Source organism: Prosopis cineraria, unplaced genomic scaffold, assembly GCF_029017545.1.
Source record: "Prosopis cineraria cultivar Desert tree isolate PC_DT_omini unplaced genomic scaffold, ASM2901754v1 PC3, whole genome shotgun sequence".
In the NCBI taxonomy this organism is placed as follows: Eukaryota; Viridiplantae; Streptophyta; class Magnoliopsida; order Fabales; family Fabaceae; genus Prosopis; species Prosopis cineraria.
In genome coordinates, this window is record NW_026555334.1 from 4105196 (window position 1) to 4128255 (window position 23060).

General features: G+C 33.7%; 1 protein-coding gene across 1 annotated transcript; it reads left to right on the forward strand.

The window, feature by feature from the left end:
• The first annotated feature begins 1231 nt into the window (after positions 1–1231).
• LOC129305186 (CBL-interacting serine/threonine-protein kinase 23-like) lies at positions 1232–11892 on the forward strand. Its single transcript, XM_054945156.1, has 15 exons — positions 1232–1911; positions 4217–4279; positions 4411–4482; positions 4606–4713; positions 5271–5351; positions 5429–5482; positions 5564–5689; positions 6296–6385; positions 6523–6642; positions 7093–7218; positions 8414–8530; positions 9183–9239; positions 9614–9688; positions 10743–10815; positions 11610–11892. The coding sequence occupies exons 1-15, from the start codon at positions 1729–1731 to the stop codon at positions 11627–11629; spliced, it is 1365 nt and encodes a 454-aa protein (XP_054801131.1). The 5' UTR covers positions 1232–1728; the 3' UTR covers positions 11630–11892.
• The last annotated feature ends 11168 nt before the right edge of the window (positions 11893–23060 follow it).

Sequence of the window (23060 nt, forward strand, 5' to 3'; positions counted from 1 at the left end):
GAATATTTTAGTCTAACATACGTGATTTAATAGTCAACTAATGATTAAATAGATGAAAATAAAATCTTAAAAATAAAAAGATGGCTTGTATTTTATAACAATCAATACTAAAAAATATTCATATAGGTTTTAAAAATTACAAGAGATGTATCATTAATTAAGATAAAAATAGATAAAATATTTTTCTCATTTTCAAGTATAAATTTCGTATATACCATATCTATTTAAAATTTTTTTGTTTTAAAAAAAATAAAAACATTAGATTCATAACAAATTTTAAAAAAGAAAAGAAAAGGTCAAATTGCACTGTATACGTACAGTACCATCTGATGGTAAACAAAATAAAAAAAATGAAAAAGTCAGATGATACTGTATATCAGGCAATAATGGTTCAAGATAAAAAAAGGAAAAAAATTGAGGATGTTTTTGGTAATTTATTATTCATCAAACATTCCAAATTTATATAAATATAGATAAATAAATAGAATATTTTGGTCCAACAAATGTGATTTAATGATCAATTAATAGTTAGGTGAATGAAAATAAAATTTTAAAAATAAAAGGAGGGTTTGTATTTTATAACAATTCATACCAAAAAATCTTCATATAGATTTTAAAAAATAAAAGAGATGAGATATCCTTAATTAAGATAAAAGTAAACAAAATATTTTTTTTATTTTCAAGTATAAATTCTATATGTACTTTATCCATTTAAAAAATAAAAAAAAAAGAGAAAATGAAGGATTCACAACAATTTTTTTTTAAAAAAAGAAAAAGTCAGATTGTATAGTGTATTTACTGTACCATTCGATGGGAACAAATTTTTAAAAAATAAAAAGTCATGGTACCGTAGATCAGGTTAAAATGGTTCAAGATAAAAAAGGAAAAAAAAGTCGGGGGATTTTTAGTAATTTACTGTTTATCAAACATTCTAAATTTATATAGATATAGATTAAACTTTAATCACCTTAATTTTTCTCTCCTCTCCTCAATTTCAATGCGATAATTTAAAATGTTTTATAACGGAGATGAGGATTTAGGATTAAATCGATGTAATTTTTTTATTATTTACGTCAGTGCATTTGCCATTGCGGACTAGCATGAAAAAATTGAAAACCTCCTTGCCGGGGAGGGTGTATCTAGTTCCAGTCTCTTTCTAGATTTATTAATATAAAATGACAATAATTGGCATACTAATAATGTCCTAGACTATATTAATTCCGCTCTAAGTGCAAATTGAGTCAAATTCTGAAAATCTTTCTGGTTACGAACATCCTCGAGAAGCAAGTCCTGCTGCGAGCACTTTTCCTGTCCGATTCAATTTCTCTCTTCGATCCCAAGTTCTCCAACCGAATCCTGATTTCTTTTCTTCTGGCGCAAATCTCCCACCTGCTGATTCATTTATTGGAATTAATGGGATATTTGTCAGATCGGACGGTCAACTTCTCCCCAACCTCGTTCTTCAAGCACAAAATTCTTTAAATCTGGGCTTCGATTCTTCAATTATAGGGTGCCTACCAGTTCAGAGCTCTAGTTATTTGTTAGTGTACCTCAAGAAAAGGAAGGAAAAATGAGTGTCGCAAAGTCTCAGGTATGGCAGCCGTGTAAGAAGAAAAGATTTTGATAGTTCGTGTGAGAAACTCTAGACTGTAGAGAGAGTTAGAGAGAGAGACAGGGGGGACAAGAAGGAGCTATTGGAAATCTGAATTTTAAGGAGAATTCGAGAAGATGACATCGCGTTCGGGGTTTAACAGCAGCAAGATCCGAGTGGGCAAGTACGAGTTGGGTCGGACTTTGGGAGAAGGCAATTTCGCAAAGGTCAAGTTTGCGCGCAACACCGAGACTGGTGAAAATGTGGCCATCAAAATTCTAGACAAAGAAAAGCTTCTCAAGCACAAAATGATTGGTCAGGTATGTATCTTAATGCAATCAACAAGACGGTGCTATATATATATATAATACATACTTTTGAATCACTTCTTTTTTTAATGCATGACTTAGATGATTGGAGATGCTTCGATTTCACGCATGTATTTGGATTGCTTTTTTTATAATCACAGGGCAAGCTTTTCAAAACTACGTATTCGTTTCGATTTTTTTTTTTTTAATTCTTCAAAGATGCTTGCTTGACTTCATGGTGCGTCTGGTTTGGATCCAAAGTGCAAGTGGAAGTGTGGAGAAAGATAAAGATGAAAAAGTATGGGATCTTTCACGTTGTTGGAGTAGGGTGCATCTTTTGCTCCCCATCTTTCCTCTATACTTCTATCTAAAACACCAAAAATGTACTTGTGGGATCTTGTTGCGCGTCTTACAGTTTTCTTGTTGAAGATAATTGGTAAAAGTCATATTTGCAACAGTTACCCGTGTCTCATCATTTTTTTATTTTTTTAATGAACCCTTGTCTCAACTTTCAAAATGTTGCTTGTTGGACTTCTCTTCCATCTCTCTTTCTTTTTTCCCCTTTTGTTGATTTGGGAATTCATCAACTGCTATTTCACTGATGTATCATAAATAATGCAATTTCCCCCCCTTTTATTTGCCATAATAATGCAATTCATTGTATACGTTCAACTTTACAACAGTAGTATATTCTATATTTTAAATTTTAAACTTTGACTTTCTAGAAGTCTTCTCTTCAAATGCTTGAAAATAATTTTTTTATGACGTAACGTGTTAGTTTTTAACGCATTCATAGACAATTACATTCATAATATTATACCAAATGCCAAAGATTTTCATTCAGCTTGAAGGCTAGACCATGTGAATTTTTTAAAATTAAGTTAATCTTTTTGGCCTTGAGATAAAGTTAATTCAAAATTCCAAATAACATAAATACAACCTTCTAAATTACAATTTGTCGTTTTAAAAATAAAAATATCATGAATAAACTAGTTAAATTACATAAAAGATAACAGAACTAGTTAAACCAAAAATAAAGTTAAAAGAGCTAGACTAACTCCCTGCAATTCCAGGGATATAAAAAATTATTTAAAAGATTGCATGGAGTTTGAGTAAAACAGTGTGGTAACAATGGTTTTTGTTTTGGTTAGATATATATATATATATATATGCATTGATTTTTTTTAATTGTTACAAAAAAAAAAAAGACCTCTCCTTTTATCTTGAATTCTAATGTTTCATCATCAACAACCATCCACCTACCTAATATATCATATTTTAATATAAAGAAAAAATATTAACTAGAGTGTGCCTTATGCATTGGCACAAAACTTGAGATGACTCATGTTATTCATAGCTTACGAATTGTGCCATTTTCTACAACTTTTACAGATACATCAATTTTATTTATAACATTGATGTAGAGTGAAATAGGAATACAATATAAAAAAAGTTATCTTATCGTTTTCCTGAAAATATCTAAATCCTAATTGGTATGATTCCTGTTGTTTTTGTTTTGGCCAAAAGCTTCCCATTCAATTAGCCTCTTACAAAAAAGAAAAAAAAGAAAAGGAGGCTTCGTGTTGTGAGCATCTGACAATGTGATTTTCCAAAATATATTGGTAAACAAGATTGGCATATGCTCTTAACGTTCCAAACATTCACGTACAAGCCATGTCCAAGTTGACATATGTTCAAGCTGAAAAATATATTTCTATCTAAACACTTCTCAGACATGCGTTTTTAGTGTATCATGGCAGTATGCCTGAAAATATATGCCCCCATTCATTGTGTAATATCCTCTAGACTTCCACTATGTTGTAGTCTAAAATAGTAAAAGGGTAAATGAAGAAGATGACTTGGGTTGTAAACTTGTATTAGCACTTAACTTTGGAGCTTAAGAAATAGGTGAGCTCTGTGTGCATAGCCATGTACAACTGTCTGTTCTCTAAAATCTGAGTTAAGCTTAAAGAGAGAAGAAATCGTTATCTTATTCTTCAGCTTTATGGAGGGCGAAAAGAAGAAAAGTAATTTGACTGGTATACTTGTTAATATTTATGAGATGGTGCTTAATATATTTGTGTTACTGCTTTAGTTTTGTTTCTTATATGTATACTAGCAGTCAGACAAGTTTTTCTTTGGCCAAAACAGACAGACAAGTTAGTGCTTTTATGTTTGTCACTAGCTAGTTTGTATAATATCAAATGTAATTAGTGTAGTTAATAATTTTTGGAGTTGAATTTCAACCAACTTAACCTTGGAAACATGAACATGCTGGTCTCACCTACCAAATCTTCTGTTGTCTGTCATTATGCAGATAAAACGAGAAATTTCAACAATGAAACTGATCAGACATCCAAATGTCATACGTTTGTACGAGGTTAGAAGGCAGCAATTGATCTTGTCCAACTATTATTGCAACTTTGCATTTTTTTTAACTCAAGTTTTACTTTATCAAAATCTATCTTGCTTCCTTCAAAATTGTAAGTGACAGCAGCATTCATGATGCAGGTCATGGCTAGCAAAACAAAGATATACATTGTATTGGAATTTGTGACTGGAGGGGAATTATTTGATAAAATTGTAAGAGTGCTTTGTCTTTCTATTTTTATTGATGGCAATCGAAGTCCAATTTATTAACACAATCTTGTTAAATTCTTAAGTTTTATGTACTTTATTATTATTATTATTATTATTATGAGACAGTCAAGCAAGGGGAGGTTGAAAGAAGATGAAGCCAGAAAATATTTTCAGCAGCTTATTTGTGCTGTGGATTACTGTCACAGTAGAGGTGTTTTCCATAGAGACCTAAAGGTGTGTCTCTCATGTAACACAGTTGTTCCATCTTTTTATTTTACCTTTTTTCAATTTGTTTGTGGAAGAATTTATTGTCCAGTGAACTCCTTAACTCAGAATGGTACTCTGAGTTTTCCTAACCAGTGTTGTCCCTTATCATGTTAAAATGACATAAATTTGATTGAACTGTACTAACCTAACTTGATAGAACATTTGGGTGACCATGAATATGATGAAGTAGCCATGCAATCTTCCAAAAAGCCATAATTGATGCATTTTAGTGACCAAATTATTGGACTTTCTTCTTAATTTTTTTGGGTTACTTCATCACATAATGGTTGTATAAGAATTTGCTCAGTCAGGTTAGCTATTCAATAAAATGTGCACGAGACTTCAACTTTGGAGGATCAAATTGAAAGCTTTGTTATATTGTATGGTCAAGAATTGTAATTTACTGTGTTTTTCTTCAGAGTTTATGTGCTTACCCAACCGAGAGAGAGATAAAAGAGTGAGATCAAATAAGCAAAAGGAAGGGAAGAAAAGGTTAACACATCACTATATTTTGTCTATTACAGCCTGAGAATTTGTTGTTGGATGCTAATGGAGTACTTAAAGTATCAGATTTTGGTTTAAGTGCACTTCCTCAGCAAGTCCGAGTGAGTACAGTGAATAAGTCCTCATAAAATTATAACAATCATATCCAGGTTTTAATGGATTATCATATTTGTATCAGGAAGATGGTTTGCTGCACACAACATGTGGTACGCCAAATTATGTTGCCCCAGAGGTATGGTAGCTATTGCTGCAAGTTACTCTATTTTTGCCTCACAGGCCTTTTTCTTCCTTTATCACTGCTTCCCTATTACAGGTTATCCACAACAAAGGTTATGATGGTGCGAAGGCTGATCTTTGGTCATGTGGTGTTATTCTTTTTGTTCTATTGGCTGGCTTTTTGCCTTTTGAAGAAAGCAACCTTGTGGCTTTGTATAAAAAGGTGATCCCTGTTTCCCCCAAGTTGAACTCATAATTCAAAATGAAGTAGACTTAAGCATCTTGAAAGGAGAGTGGAATTCATTTTCTAAAATCAGGTTGTACTTTTGCTGTATCACCTATGAATCCTAATCAAAATACATGACCTTGCAATTGAGTCCTAAAATTTCACCAGAGTTCTTAGTTCCAGTGTTGTCACACAGAGCAATAATTGCATCTAGGAAGTAGTGGAAGGATCTGATACTAGTTGATAAGAACTTTTGGAGGAATTATATTTTGAAAGCTAGCTTATAAGTTTGGAGATCCCAAGTCCTTATTATATCCAACAATACTTTCTCTTACTTCCAATATGGAGCTTATGTCTTATTAGTTGGAATGAGGTCCCAACATTATCATTTTTTTTTTTGGTGGGGGGAGGGAGTTGTTGGTATGAAGGTATCTGTTCTGCCAATTAAATGTTATTTGAGCTATATTGATACTTTGAAGACTTGACTTCAAGGCATTAGAGCTTTTTGTTACAGTTATACCTCATATGGGGTACTATATTTTGTTTTATCTTTTATGTTCATAGTGCTGCTTCACAAGGTTTCTAACTTGCTATGCCTTACAGATATTCAAGGCTGACTTTACATGTCCACAATGGTTCTCTACAAGTGCAAAGAAATTAATTAAGAGAATTCTTGATCCCAATCCTGCAACAGTATGCCCCTGGATTATGTTGTTTTAATTAATTGGGTCCACAGATGCTACTAATTTGATTTATGTGAAATATTTAGTTTTTTCTTCCGTCTCAACAGAAAATATCAACTTTATTCTTATTTTGATGATCTAAAACAGCGTATTACAATGGCTGAACTCATTGAGAATGAATGGTTTAAGAAGGGATATACTCCTCCTAGATTTGAGCAGGCCAATGTCAGTCTTGATGATGTAGATGCTATTTTTGGTGATTCATCGGTAAGAATTTTTGTTTACTTTCTTGTTGATTGATTTTTGGAAAAATACAATTCATCCTTCAATTTGAAAATGTGACTTCATTTTTCAAAAACAAAAAATTCCCTTAACTAGCACAGTTCATGAATTAAATCCTTTTGTCCATTTCTGATAACCACAATAATGGAGATTTCACCTTAAATTTTTTCATTGGTCAAATAGAACACTCCAATTTTTATGGAAACGGCAAATGAAACAAGTGAGGTAGCATCTCTGTTAAACACAAGAAAATAAGTACCCTTTAAATGCTGAAGGATGATAGTTAAGAAATGTATTCTACAATTTTTACAGTTGAAGGAGGTGCCTACAGATGACTGAAAATTGAAGGGGATCTTATCTTTTTTCCTTTAACCTTTTCCCCCATAAGATTATATGCATTCTAAGTTTGATCTCAATGTATGTTCTGGTGCATAGGATTCTGAAAATCTTGTTGTAGAGAGGCGGGAAGAGGCACCAGCAGCACCTCTAACTATGAATGCATTTGAGCTTATCTCTACGTCCCAAGGTCTCAACCTTAGCAGTCTTTTTGAGAAGCAAATGGTATGTTTATTTTATCTTATTAGTGAAACAATTGGCATGCCCTAGGCAGATGGACGCTATCATGGACAGAAGACCTAAAGAATACTATGATGCAATTTAAGTGTCCATATGCGTATATCTATCAAGAGTAACTAATATGTTAGATACTGAATCTTTAAACTATTCATGCTTCCTATGGTTTACTCCGTTATACTCAATTTTGGCAAGCGGTATATAGTTATGGAATGGATGAAATATATATTTTAAAAGACAAAACAACAACAACAACAACAACAACAAGCCTTTATCCCACTAGGTGGGGTCGGCTACATGGATTGCAAGACGCCATTGTGCTCTATCATTTATTAAGCTTTTAGAAATATTATTAATTAAGAGATCACGTTCAACAACTTCTAAGAGTGTTCTCTTAGGCCTTCCTCTACCTCTCTTAATCGGACTCAAAGTTATATGTTCCACTCTTCTCACTGGTGCCTCCCTTGGTCTTCTTTGTACATGCCCAAACCATCTCAACCGATTTTCTACCATTTTTTCCTCAATAGGTGCCACCCTCACTTTTTCACGTATGTGCTCATTTCGAATTTTATCTTTACGTGTATGTCCGCACATCCATCGTAACATTCTCATCTCTGCTACTCCAACTTTATGCTCTTGCTGTCCCGTTAGAGCCCAGCATTCACTACTATATAACATTGCCGGTCTGATAGTAGTACGATAAAACTTTCCTTTAAGTTTATTAGGCACCTTACGGTCACAAATAACTCCTTTAGCTTTTCTCCAATTAAACCACCCAGCTTGAATTCTATGTGAAATATCTCCACTGATTTCGCCATCATTTTGAATAATGGCTCCCAAATATCTAAACTTTTCCACTTGAGGTATAATTTGATCTCCCAATTTCACTTCCAAATTATTTTCGAATAGTCCTTTACCAAATTTACAATATAAATATTCCGTCTTACTTCTACTCAGACGAAAACCTTTCGACTCCAATGTCCTCCTCCATAACTCAAGTTTGCAATTAACCTCTTCTCTTGTCTCTGCTATAAGAACTATATCATCCGCGAAGAGCATACATTTCGGGATTTCCTCTTGAATATGTTCCGTCAAAACATTTAAATGACAAAACAAAATAAAATAATTGCCTGTTGAAGACTGCTTGAACTGGCCGTCATTCTTATTACTGTCTTGCAACTAGGGACTTATTAAACGGCAAACAAGATTCACATCCAAATGTTCAGCAAACGAGATAATTTCAAAAATTGAGCAAGCTTCAATGCCCCTGGGTTTTGATGTTAAGAAGAACAACTATAAGGTAAAAGTACTACTATTCCCGTTCCTGCCTCTAATTTGTGTCATTTTATTTCTATTTTAAACCTAGTTAGTACCACATTTGATTCTTTTGCTGTATAAGGTAGTACTATGCAAAGAATCAACAAGTATATGAAGCAGTAATAGTTTTTTCTGCTTTTCATACCTATCTTTTGGTTCTGTCTGACTTATTTTGCCTAAATGCCTGCAGAAAGATATTATATTATTATTACTTGTTCTCAGTAAAATATGCTTGGTAAAATCTTATCTTGGTCCCATAAAAGAGATGGGTGAGCTTTCAATTTGGTCCTCTAGAGGTCGTTTCCTTCAATTTTGTCACTCTATTGTTAATACTTGCAATATTACTTGTGCCAAGTTTGTTGGCCAAAAACATCAAAGTTAAGAAATTGCCAAATGCCCAAATTTGGCATTAAACTTTGGACAGAAGTAGAGTGGAAGCGAAAGATTGCGAGCATTTTAATGATTGAGATAGAAAGAAATAAATGTTAGATAGTCAAAATTTGAAAATTCACCTATTTGTCAAAAACCAATAATGGGAATTTTTTTCATAAACTTTTCATGGCCGATTTCTAACACCAATATCTTTCTGTTGGATATATCTACATCTGATAACATCTCTTAACTATCTGTCTCAGTTGAAGATTCAAGGGGAAAAGACTGGACGCAAAGGCCATCTATCTGTGGTGACTGAGGTAAATGATTCTCCAAAAGTGTTTCTTTTCTGATATTCAAGGCTGTAAGTCAAGTTTGACTGTAATCAGGATCAAGATTACTTATAAATTAGATATTTTTCCTGTTCGTTGCATGGGAATATTCAAAATCAAATTATTTTAAATGAAACACATCACTTGAAAAAGTATTTTGATGATCTTACTTGAAAAAGTGTGTCTGACATGTTTAGAGAATATCACTCCAATGGGTAGTAAATAAAATTGTGATAGATAATTTAGTTTTATATTTGATGTCACATAAATAACTCATGTATAAATAGTGGTGGATGATTTTGGTTTTTATGGTATACTGATATTGATTCCGATGCTTTTATTTTTTGACTTCTATTTTTCAGGTCTTTGAGGTAGCCCCATCACTTTGTATGGTTGAGGTTCGCAAATCTGGAGGAGATACTTTGGAATTTCACAAGGTAAGGTTCAAAATTCATAATGTTTAATCTACAGCTAATTATTTGTGTTTTCCTATCTGAGTGAAATTATACCTGCTATATCATAGCAGAGGCAGAGCCATATTATAAAGGTCTGGTCGGACAGATGCCATACCTCAAAAATCATAAAATTGTATGTAAATGATATTGTGTTTTGATATTATATCATCACATCTCTTGAGAAAGTAATAGAGCTTTGGCATTATATTCTCACATATTTTGAAGATTTAAATCCTTTGGACTCGCACATGCGAATGATCCGACTGGCCTTAGGATCCTGGTTTCACCATTGTATAATAGTAACATCTAATTCCTTCACTCTGATATGATAGAGATGATAGATTGGTGGAAGACAGGTAGAATGAAAGAACGGACGATAGATATTAGATAGATATAGAACAGAGAGAAGAGAGACTAGATGGCAGAGCTTGAGGAAATCAAAATGACGTGCATAAAATGATTCAACCTGCCTACAATCACAAAAGCTGGTGCATGATTGTGTATCAAACTAGGGGTCTCAAGAACTCCATACTGCTCATTGCTCAATCGCCTTTCTCTCCATTAGGCAATTTGATGGAGACTTGGTTGTATGGGATATCAAATTCCACATTGAGTAGTAAAGGATGTTCAATGAGTTATTTAAGTGGAGTGGTTCTCTTACCTCAATGCTTAGCTTTTGGAGTAAGGTTTTCATCCCATTTAGGTACCTATCAATTATTATCAAAGCCTGATTGTTAGCAGTTCTGGAGAAGGCTACACACGAATTTGAGGATGAGTTTGACATTTCTGTAAGCTCTTAGAACAAAAGTATGGTTTTCAAAGTTGAAAGTCTGGCTTCCCGTGGATGAATTGAATCAAACAAAATTGTCTGCTTGTCTTGCTTGGATCCTTCATATTTTTCCAAACTAAACCATGCATACGGGATCATCATTTTGGGAAATGTAAACAATATTAAACTTTATTCTGCTTCAACGAGCTGGACCCAAATGCCCTTCCCCCTATATAACTTTTGTTAATTTGAATTTTGATTGTACAGTTTTACAAGAATCTATCGACTGGACTGAAAGACATTGTCTGGAAAGCGGATCCCATTGATGAAGAGCCTGATGGTTAGTACTGTGTCATTTAGTGTTATATCCCATTTTTAACCAAATCACACAGATCAATGTGGTTAGTTAATATCCCTAATATATTCGTATCTTTTCAAATATACCCTTCATTAAAATTGAACCAAATTGGTAGGAGTCAAGTGATTTCTTTTATTTGTTGGAAGCATTTTCAGAATAAATACATTAATTGCTCTTAATATCCTACAAAATGCCTTAGAAATTGAAGCATAAAACCTTTACAAATATGCCTTATAATAGTAAATGGACAGTAGTATTTTTCTTAAAATTCTTGTAAATTTTAATTGTAACTTTCATTTGATTCTTAAAAATAATTACTGCTTTCGGTCTTAAATATAAGAATTTTGGAAGACTTGTTTTGGTTCAAATTAAAGTAAGTAAACATAGAATTATGTTTAATGCAATAATTACATAATTTCAATTATACCTTCATTATTTGGCCAAAAAAAAAATTTATACCTTCATTAAGTTGGAAATAGTAATTAGTAATCATTAAATATGAGGTAAAAGTTCAAACATTAATTTGGAGGCATTTATGTGGGAAAATTTTTTAATTTGTGATGCATTTAAGAAGGATAACCACCTTTTTTAAGCCTTAGTGAGGTAGTAATTTGTTCTTATATATTTTGAGATCAGTTGGAATATAAATTTGACTATTCATACTTTTTGGAATTAAAAAATTGGGCCTTTACATGCATGCATGCTAGTTTGAAGGTTTTTCCTATACTGGAAAAGAGATGATTTAGTTGAATATTTTGTAACATTTGTATGTACAGGGGCTAGAGCATCCGCATAATGGAAACTCGAATCTTTGTGTTTGGACATATGCTATGCCTAGTTGTTGGAGAGGAGTGATGCTTGAAAGAGACCGTTAACGATGCTTTGTGATCGAGCCTGTAAAAAAAATTGCTTTTAATTGTGCGTTGTGTGTGAGAATTGATCGGATAAACTGAGTTATGTGTTTCTTGTTTATGTAAATTATGTGGATTTAATAAGAGGGTTGTAATCAATCAAACATGTCATGAAAGCCTGGAAAGGTTATTGGATTGTTGGTTAAAATTTCTGAGGCTGCAGGTACAAAATTGGCTATCAATGACCTTGAAACCCTATCAAGGAGCATTTGGTTCAACTAATTGACAAAGTTGAATAAGCTTATTCTGAAATTTCAAGTTTGAGTTTTGAGATATATAATTACATTAAATAGATATTTCAAAGGCATTTTTAAGGTAACTATGAAGTTGCCGTTGATAATAACGATCTCACACGGCAGCGGTTTGGATTCTTTTAGATAGGTGATAATATTTTAAGGTTTTTCAGGATATAAAATGATGGAATTAAAAAAAAATGATCTTGAAATTCTCTTCAAAGTTGTTTTCCATACGCTCCTTTAAATCTTGGGTTGTCAGAGTTGTTATTTATACACACTCTAATTTAAACTGTGCGTTGGGTCTACTTTGATGTTGATGGTCCATCATCGCCTCAGGGGAGGCAGTGAAATTTTGTGACTTGACAAGTCAATGATCCCATGAGTTGCTCACCACACCACTCCCATTACTTCTTGTCACCGAATGAGCAATCAGATTGCTCCATAACCCATAGCTTCTTTGACAGGGAAAGTTTACATTGTTGGCATTATAAATAGACGGACCCAAAGCTCGCTCAAATCACGCCTGCAATGCATTACCGAATACGTATACCATGAAGAAGATGAATCAGGTATTTTACAGAATTTTCAAAACTTTTAAGTGAGAATGAAAAGTAGAGCATAACGGCTAGATGATGCACAAAATCAGTTAAGAGCAAGGAGAAGAGGTACAATACAACGCAGAAAAATTATCCTAGTTTAGCTAGAACTATTTGATATATTCAATATCATAGGGGACCATATACTAAACTTTTGTCAGATTTAATATTGGACTCTTGCTGCCATAAAACAAACTAAATTCTCTCCGAGTCTTAAAACCTAGATACAATCTCCTTTACAAGTGTAAACAAAATCCCATTCAAGGATCTCTCGTACTGAGTAACCTCACAAACGAGAAGAAAGAAATTTAAAAGTACGTAAAGTGCTATATGTCATTTTACTTATGCTTTGGTTAGGACTGCTAATTATAGTCAAGGAAATTTTTTGCAACTTCCGTCAATTGCCATCTCATAACAGGGAATGGAAGGTTGATAGATGGTTAGATATTGTATTGGTGGTGTGTTCTTTTAATTGTTTTTTTTTTTTTTGGTTATCGCATATAGTTTTGCTTTTTCATTAAAAAAGCCTTTTTTGATTTGTGCATGTCATCCTTGTATTGAGGCCATGCTAATCTCAATAGGCCTTAATGTGGGAGATTGATGTAAAACATCTTTAGCATGTAAACTCAATAGGCTCATAACCTTCCTAATTAAATGACGCTGCTATGTATAGATTTCAAAGGTCTTATAATTGCTAGAAGCAATCCCAAGATGTCATTTTGTAAAAGAGAAGACACAATATTCAGTTTTTATAATTTTATCGGGTTTTATTTTTAGTCCCTATATTTTTTTTCTAGTGTTTTTAGTTATTACAAGAATTGAAAATACTAAAACTATAGAAACTTAAGTAACAAATGTCACCCAATTTTATTGAAATTATAAGGATTGAAAAAACTATAAGAACTAAAAGTAAAACCTGATAAAACTATAATGATCAATGATACTTTTGTAAAATTAATTGATTGAGTTACCATGTTTAATACTTCTTACAAAAGGCAAGTGGAGTTATAGAAAAGCATGCCAATTTCCATAGTTATAAAAGGGATTCTTTCTAAGAACTAGCAGCCACAAAGGTTGACTTTTGAAGGGGAAGGTCGACTTCTAATTTTAGTAAAGGAGTCGTGCATTCTCTAGGTTTTGGTAAATGAATTTGGAGTTTCCAATGTTGTTTGTAATGCTTTGTCGTCTCAATTTTGTATTTCTTTTTTTATTGGATCATTAACTTTTACATAAAATAAGAAACATCTTAATATGTTAAAATCTCCAAATAGTAGAGTTTTATAATTTTTCTTTTTCAATTTTTCAAGGAAAAACACTATAAAATTGTGTGATTTTAATAATTTTTCTAAAAAGATCGTAAAGATATTGAACTTTATTATTTTGAGATTCAAGATAGCAAAATATTAAATTAAATTAAAATATATCTTATTCTATATAGAACTCAATGATTAAAAAAATGAAATTAAAAAGAATGGCATTACAAAAAACATTAAAGGGAATTAGATTCCCAATATTCTTACAGTTAAGTTCAATTCAAATGACATTATGTATTCTTTGAAATAATTTTAGTTTAATACTCTTGACTTGCGATTGGACTGAACTTTGAATTCAAATTTGATTTTTCTTCCAGTTAATTTTCATTCAACTGAAGTAAGATCTTAGTAGAATAATCTTGTGTTAAAAAGCTTGGAATACATACCGTTTACTTTTCATTCAAAATAGAGGTGTTTCTTTATTGCTCATAGACATCCACCTATTGATGAACATCCTCCATTTCATCCTTTATCTTGTATTGTGCCTAAAGCCACCATCAAGACTACATTGTTTGATTGTGGAGTAGAGAATGACTTTCTAGTAATGCCTTTGATCTCTTGTTCTACTGATTGCTGTTGTTCTAACGTATTGGCTTGACCTTTTTGTCTTTGAATTTTGGCGCACATGTGTCACTACAAGCATCTGGTAGCTTGAACTTTAACTTCAGTAATGATCCTTGTATCATCATTGATGCTATGCTCTTTATTGTGCCTTGTCAACTAAAAGGGGTTATATTTTATTTTCACAAATTGCAATCCGAAGGTGGTTCTAGATCTATAATATTTACTGTACTAGACTTCTGCTGTGTCAATCCTACTTTTTCCATTTTTATCTTTGATCCTGGAATATATATCCTCATTCATATTCTATATCTACATGTTTGAACTGGGAGCTATCAAAGGTGTTTGCTGTTTGCATTTAATTAATGGGCTCTTTCACTTACTATCTATTATAGTCGTTATAATCGTGGCTGCCACCATGCAAAGCTCTTTTAGTCCTTTTTCCTCACTTACATCATTACATTCTAGAATTGGGGTTTGTTGAACTCTGGTCATCCATACCACAATTGCCTTTGTGTGACGCTTTTTACCGTTATGGATACTATACATGTTAGGCATATAGAATGTTTGCCTATAAACATGCTGCTACTGATTAACTCATATCTTTTGTTCTTTTTCAATGTGCACACCTGGCTTCTTGTATTTTCGTTTTTATTACATGTGTCAAATGGAGGAGTCTAATTGATGCCATGTAAAACTTTTTTGGATTTATCATTTGGTTTAATGGTCCATCTCATCTAATTCTTAAGGCAGTTCGGTATGGGATATTCGGTGTAGGACATGTGACTCCTCTCATGACTTGTCTTCATAACTTGATTTTCTGTGGTCAAACCATGTAATTATTAGATTATTATGTGCAAATATTCCTTTTAATATTTGTTATCCTAGGAGATTAGTTAGGATCTGTCTTTAATTATATATTACCTTTATTCTAGCTACTAACCGATATTGGTCCCTTATTTTTTGGAGAGATTATTGCTCCTATTCCTGTATATATGTACCCAACTCCTGTTTGATGAATATAGTGAGAAGCAAATTGCTCATTTACTACATGGTATTAGAGCCGACTGCTTCTCCAGATATTTTTTACGTCGAGCACGAGTCAAAAAGCATCACAGATGAGTTGTACCCCAGTCGCCTGTCTTCACTGATGACGCAGAGTGATGGGTCCTCATTGTATGATTCGAATAAGGTTGGTGGTCCCTCTGGGTTGACTACTAACCATGAGGGATCTTTGATGCAAATCATGACTATGAAGCTAAAGGGTGACAACTATCGCACATGGGCATAGGCCGTGAAACTCGCTGTTGGAGGCAAAGGTAAGATAGGTTTTCTAGATAGCTCGTCCAAAATCCCAAATGAAACCAAACCCAAAGAAAGGCAACGGTGGTGTACCAATGATTCTTTGGTCTCATCGTGGCTCATTAATGCGATGACACCTGAAGTCCAGCAGAGTTTTATGTTCTTACCTTCTGCGCATGAGATATGGGTGGCTATGCGAGACTCTTATTCAGATGGAAAAGACTTAGCATGCCTCTATGAACTCAAAACAAAGACATGGATGGTTTAACAAGGTGAACAAGATGTTACTGCATTCTTGTTGGAGCTCACTGCATTGTGGCAAGAACTCGATCTAATGACTGAGGTGGAGTGGTCAAATGTTGCTGATGCGACTCGTTATAAGGAGCAACTCAAAAATGAACGTGTTTTTCAATTCCTGGCTAGGTTACATCAATCTCTAGATGACGTACGTGGACGTGTTCTCAGCAAATCACCATTACCTTCAACAAGAGAAGTTTTCTCTAAAGTGCACTGAGAGGCTTCACAACGTAAGGTGATGCTCCCTAGTATGGTTCCCAATTCTTTACCATCTTTGGACTCTGCTGCACTTGTTAGTAAAGGTACAGATCATAAAAGCCAAAAAGGAAAGACTTGGTGTGAACATTGCAAGAAATAAGGGCATACTCGTGAGACTTGTTGGGAATTGCATGGGAAGCCAGCAGATTGGAAGCCTAGAAGGGGAAAGACAAGAGGATATCAGACTTCTCATAACACTCTACAAGAGAAGACTGACTCAAATTCATTACCTCTGATAAACAAAGAATAACTAGGTAAGTTAATTGAAATGCTTGATGTGATTCAAAAGGCTGAATCGAATCAGAAGCAAGGTCACATTGTAAAAATAGTGCACAAAGGTAACTGTGCTTTACTAACTACTTCTAGTAATTTCAAGTGGATTGTTGATATTGGAGCCACAGATGATATGACATTAGATTCTAAGTTATTTAATTCCTATACACCTTGTGCTAGGCATGAAACTGTCAATACTACTAATGGGTCTGCCTCATTTATAGCGGGTAAAGGGAATGTTATTATTTCTGATGTCATGAAATTAGAAGACGTACTTCATGTACCTTACCTAGCATACAACTTATGGTCCATTAGTAGATTGAGAAAACAAGCTCAGTATTAGGCTCATTTTTGTGCTAGCCATTGTATTTTTTAGCACCTCTTATCGGGGAGGATGATTGGCAGTGCTAAGGAGCATAATGGCCTCTACTATCTCGATGAATCAATCGTGAGTAATCTTTGGTCTAGAATCCAATGCAATATTGCATCTACCTCTGAGAATAAGGACTTTAATGATCTTATGTTATGGCATAAGAGAATGCATCATCCAAACTTTCAATATTTATGTTATTTATTTCTTGAATTTCATAAGTTGTCTTCCTTTCAGTGTATTGATTGTGAACTTGCTAAACATCAAAGATCTAGTTACAAATCTTCTGAATATAAATCTTCTCGTCCTTTTTCCAGTATTCATAGTGATGTATAAGGCCCTGCTTGTGTTCCTAATCGTACTCATACTAAATGGTTTGTTACCTTCATTGACGACCACACTAGATTATGTTGGGTTTACTTATTACACGATAAATTTGGTGTTTTTACTATTTTTTCTGAATTTTATACCATGATCAAAACTCAGTTTAACACCACAATCCAAGTACTTCATACAGATAATGGAACTGAATATTGCAATAAGTCTATGCATCTTTTCTTAAAAACCCATGGCATCATTCATAAGAGTACATGTCCCAACACCCCACAACAAAATGGTATTGTTGAATGAAAAAATAGACACATATTGGAAGTTGCTCATGCTATCATGTTTACACATAATGTCCCTAAATATTTATGGGGTGATGTAATACTCACTGCAACTTACTTGATAAATCGCATGCCTAGCCGGGTCTTGTCTTATGTTACCCCACTTGATAAGTTGAAAGAATCTCACTCTATCCCTCACCTTGAAACTCATCTTTCTCTTAAAATCTTTGGTTGTACAGCATTTGTCCACCCTCATCATTCCCACAAATTGGATCCAAAAGCTGTCAAATGTATTTTCCTTGGTTATTCCTCCACTCAAAAAGGGTATAAATGTTTTGATCCCCCATCCAAGAAATTATATATCAGCTGCGATGTCACATTCTTCGAATCTGTTCCTTTTTTCCTAAATTCTTCAATTCAGGGGGAGAGGGGGAGTGGATTTCAGTATTTAGGGAGTTAGGAAAACTAGGAAAATATTTTCAAATTGTCAGAACTGCCTGACTCGCCTGAACTTATTCCAGACCAGCCAGAACAGCCTCAAAACTGTTCTGAACCTCTTGATTCAAACATACTTGCACTTGAAACTCGAACTTCTAGGCCAGAAACTGAAATGAAAAGTCCTTTGAAGAATAATAGTAATGCAGGTACAGCACCAAAAAAAGAACTCATAACTTACTCAAGGAAAAAGAGGCGAGATGTAGAGGCTGTCATGCCAATAGCACTACTAAATTCAAAACTGATAGAGGTCCCTGAAGGTGAGATTATGGAAAATAATGAACCAGAAGTGAAAGGTATAGCTGAAGAGAAGTAGATACATGATCTAGATCTACCTATTGCTCTTAAAAGGCAACCAACATCATGTACTCAGCACCCTATCAAAAGTTTTGTAAGTTATCATGCTCTATCTCCCCAATTTCATGCATTTGTGGCTAATCTTGATACAATGAAGATTCCCTGTGATGTATATGAAGCTTTGAGCATACCAGAATGAAGAGCTACTATTATAAAGGAGATGAAAGCTTTAGAAAAGAATGAAACATGAGATATAGTGGAGTTGCCCAAAGGAAAAAGAGTAGTAGGGTATATATGGGTTTTTACTCCAAAAATATGATTCCACAGGTGCTTTAGATAGACTAAAAGCAAGACTGGTGGCATGAGGTTTTACACAAACATATGGCTTAGACTATAAGGAGACATTTACTCTTGTAGCTAATTTAAATACAATCAAAATTTTGTTTTCTGTGGCAGTAAATCTTGAATGGCCACTACATCAACTAGACATAAAAAATGCTTTTTTGAACGGAGATCTTAAAGAAAAAGTTTATATGAGTTTACCTCCAAGTTTTAGCACAGGACAAATCAAGTATGTAAACTAAAAAGATCACTCTATGGCTCAAAACAATCCCCACATGCATGGTTTGATAGATTTTTAAAAGTATTGAAAGCTGAAGGGTACAAGCAGGGTCTCTCAGATCACACCATGTTTGTGAGAATGGAAAATAGTAAGAGGAGATTATGAAGAAGAGATTAGGAGAGTGAAAAATGCTTTGAGTAGAGAGTTTGAAGTAAAGGATCTTGGCAACTTAAAATATTTTTTAAGAATGGAAGTTGCAAGGTCGAAACAGGGGCTCTATGTGTCTCAGAGGAAATATATCCTCAATCTACTAATGGAAATGGGTATGTTGGGGTGCAGACCTGTAGATACGCTAATTGTAGTGAAGAAGGTAAAAAAGAAGCCCAAAGAGGAAAAAGAAAGTGAAGAATCAGATGAGGAACTTGAGAAAGAGTTAGAAGAGAATGAAGAAGATGAGCCTGCAGACAAGGAGAGATATCAAAGGTTGGTGGGAAAATTGATCTATCTTTCTCACATTAGACTTGATATAGCTTTTGCTGTAAGTATTGCTAGCTATTATATGTGTGATATGAGAAAGAGCCATATGGATTTTACATACAGAATTCTAAGGTATCTAAAGGGTACACCCAAAAAAGGTTTATTTTTCAAAAAGTAAGAGCAAAGATTAATAGAAGTTTACTTGGATGGAGACTGGGGAGAAACCTATAGGGATAAAAGATCAACTTCAGGTTATTGCTCATTTGTGTGGGGAAATCTTGTTACCTGGAAAAGCCAGAAGCAGAGGGTAATTTCTAAAAGTAGTGCTGAGTCAGAACTAAGATCTCTCTCCCAAGGCATCTCAGAAGGGTTATGGATAAGATGCGTAATGGAGGACATACATGTCAAGGTTGATCCACCAGTGAAACTTTATTGTGACAACAAGGCTACAATAAGAATGGCCTTGAATCCAGTTCAGCATGAAAGATCCAAGCACGTGGAGATAGACAGGCATTTCATAAGGGAAAAGGTAGAAGACGGTGTAGTATGTCTTATATACCTCCCTAAAAAGCTACAAGCTGCAGATGTACTGACCAAAGGCCTACATAGACCAGTATTTGATAGTTGTATATGCAAGTTGGACATGACTGACATCTATGCACTAACTTGAGAGGGAGTGTGGTCAGACCATGTAATTATTAGATAATTATATGTAAATATTCCTTTTAATATTCGTTATCCTAGGAGATTGGGTAAGATCTGTCTTTAATTAGATATTACCTTTATTCTAGCTATTGACCGATACTGGTCCCTTATTTTTCGGAGAGATTATTACTCCTATTCCTGTATATATGTACTCAGCTCTCATTTGATGAATATAGTGAGAAGTAGATTGCTCATTTATTACATTTTCTCATGTGCCCTTAAAGCTCAAGTGGAAGTTTCTCAAGGACAGTTAGGCTTAAGCATTATAGAGTTGGCATAAAGTTTAGTAACCCATCATATCTATCGTCCCAATCACTTTTAAATGGTGGGCAAGACCTTGTTACTATGTTGTGGGAAATTCAAAATGCGAATGAAAGGACAGTTGCTTCTATCAGAGTTACATATCAGTTTATTCCATGTGTTTTATTAGTTGAGCTCATTTCAAATCTTGCATTAATAGGCATATTTGCTACTATATTGCCACATGATTTGCATGTCTATAGAGTTCATCCAAATTTCCTATTTTTCCATTCTACTTATCACATTTAGGCTCTTGGAATTTTTGCTGCATGTTCTATTACTTTGTTGAAGGAAATTACTATAACAAAAGCAATTGTGTATTGCAAGAACACGTGCGACCCAAGTACAAGGGTGGAGTATATAATATTCATGACGGTGTTGAGGAATTTTGCCAACAAATCCTCTACTTTACTTAATTTTGAGTGGGTGTATATTCTTATTTCTTTCAAAGTTGAAATTGCATGGAATGGCGGTGATATGGAAGAAAAACATCCAAGTATTGTTTGGATCATAGTGCGAAGGAGTTCTTTAAATCATATATGGACTTTGCATTAGGTACCACATTTGTCCAATCTCCGGTATAGTTATTGGGCTTTTAAAGCTTCCTTGCACTCTATTAAAGCATGCATCCTTGGACCCTGAGGATTTTCCAAGGGATATTATTGGTTTAACGTTTATAATGGGTGATATATCATTTTTTGACATTGTACAAAGAGCTATTTACTTTTAGATACTAAATTGTTTTTCATCAGTTTATCATATTCTAATCTCTTGAAATGGTCTTGATCCGCCTTTTTGTGTATCTTTAAATTTTTTTCAAGTTCTTCTTTCAAACTTGAACTTTGAGGAAGAGGTCCATTTTATTGGGGGAGGTTATGTCAAGAATCGACCCAATTGAAAGAATGAGCCCAAAGCCTTACTAAATGGGCTTGAGTTCGTAGTAGAAATTAGGGAATGGGATTGACAAATAAAAGCTAAAGAAGAGCAACAGAAAGGGTGTCAAGAAATTTGTGAACAGCCTTCCCTTTAACTCTACTTCTCTTCTCTTTGAACCTTTTGCTCTGTTTCTTTCTTCTCCTTATGAACTCTATTGTTAATGCTTTAATTTTGGCTATGATTGGCTTCAGCATGATATATATGTTGTTTTAAGGTTGTTGAATAGTGAATATTTCCTTTTGAACCTCATTGTTCCTTTAGTCTTTTATGTAATTTCTGCTTATCAAGACTAGTGATCATGTCATTCATGTTTTTTATGCTCAGAATTGAAGTAAGAACTAAATCTGAACTGCTTGATTTAGGATGACAAAAAGCTAAAATGAATCTAATTTCACTTCTAATTGAGTTTTAATTGACTTGATTTGATTAATTAGTTTGACTCGCTTTTGAATACACTAATTGTCAACACATCTTGAAGTTTATTTTTATCCTAGTTCTTTTTTGGTTGAAAGTGGCTAGAGGAGTAAGAGTACAAACAAGCAAAAAAAATAAAAAATAAAAAAACATCCGTGGGATAAGCTTATCCCTACTTTTGTCTAATAAAATGAGGGGTACAACACTCCAAGAATATCAAAAAGTTGAGTTAGTTAATTAGGTTGATCATGTGCCAATTTGGCCGTATGGTCAGTGCATGACATCACCTCACCAGGAGCATGGAAAATCTTATAATCCTTACGCGCAAAAACCAGCTCTTGCACAGAGGAAATATCCTTATAAAAAGGGTGATCGGTGCGCCTCTCCATGAATGAGATTTATCACCCCCAACAGAATCTAAGTAAATCCTTTCCTTCTTGATAGCAGTACGAATAGGAATGTTACCAAGGTTCTTGACAAAGCCTCCTCACGACTCGCCTTCAACATTTTTGACCAATTCTCCATATGCTGCATTGTTTGAAATATTCAAAGATCCATCCACATCTGTACGTTCCATCCCCTAAGCAAGAGAAACCCATTTTATTTTGTCGGAAGTAAGGGTGTTTAAAACTAATCTAACCTGAAAGAACCAACCCAAATTGACCCAAACTAAAATAAACTGACAAAAATCAACCATTAATCAAGTTTTTTTTTTATTTTTATGACATACAATCCAATTGATTCAATTTAGTTTCAGTTTTAAGATCTGAAAATTGAACTGAACTTGAACCAAGCCTGATTAAAAAATAGTATTTATTTATATAATATCTATTTAATTAATTCCAACACCCAATCACCCAACCTAGTAAACCAATCCAATATTTTTTTTATGCATGTGTCAACTTGTTTTCCTCCTTCATTGCAGGGGTTATACCTTAGATAATAATAGATTGATGCTTGAGATGGAATGACTTTTATGGATAATTTTAAACATATGAATGTCTCTTTTTTGTTTAAATACAAGTTATAATTAAATATATTAGTTCTTTTTAGGATAATAGACAATTGGTATAGTTTAAGTGGATATTATGACATTGAGAGATGGATATTATGTTTTGAATGTGTGTGTGTGTGTGGAACTATGAATATAAGTATTAATTTTAAATAGTGTAATATTTGAAATTTTGAATATTTAGACTTGAGATATTTATATGTTTGCTACTTGCTATTAGATGATGAATTTTCTCCATGAAGATTTAAATAATGCATCTAATATAATCATGAAGATGATTAATTGATCACCATCATTATTTTGA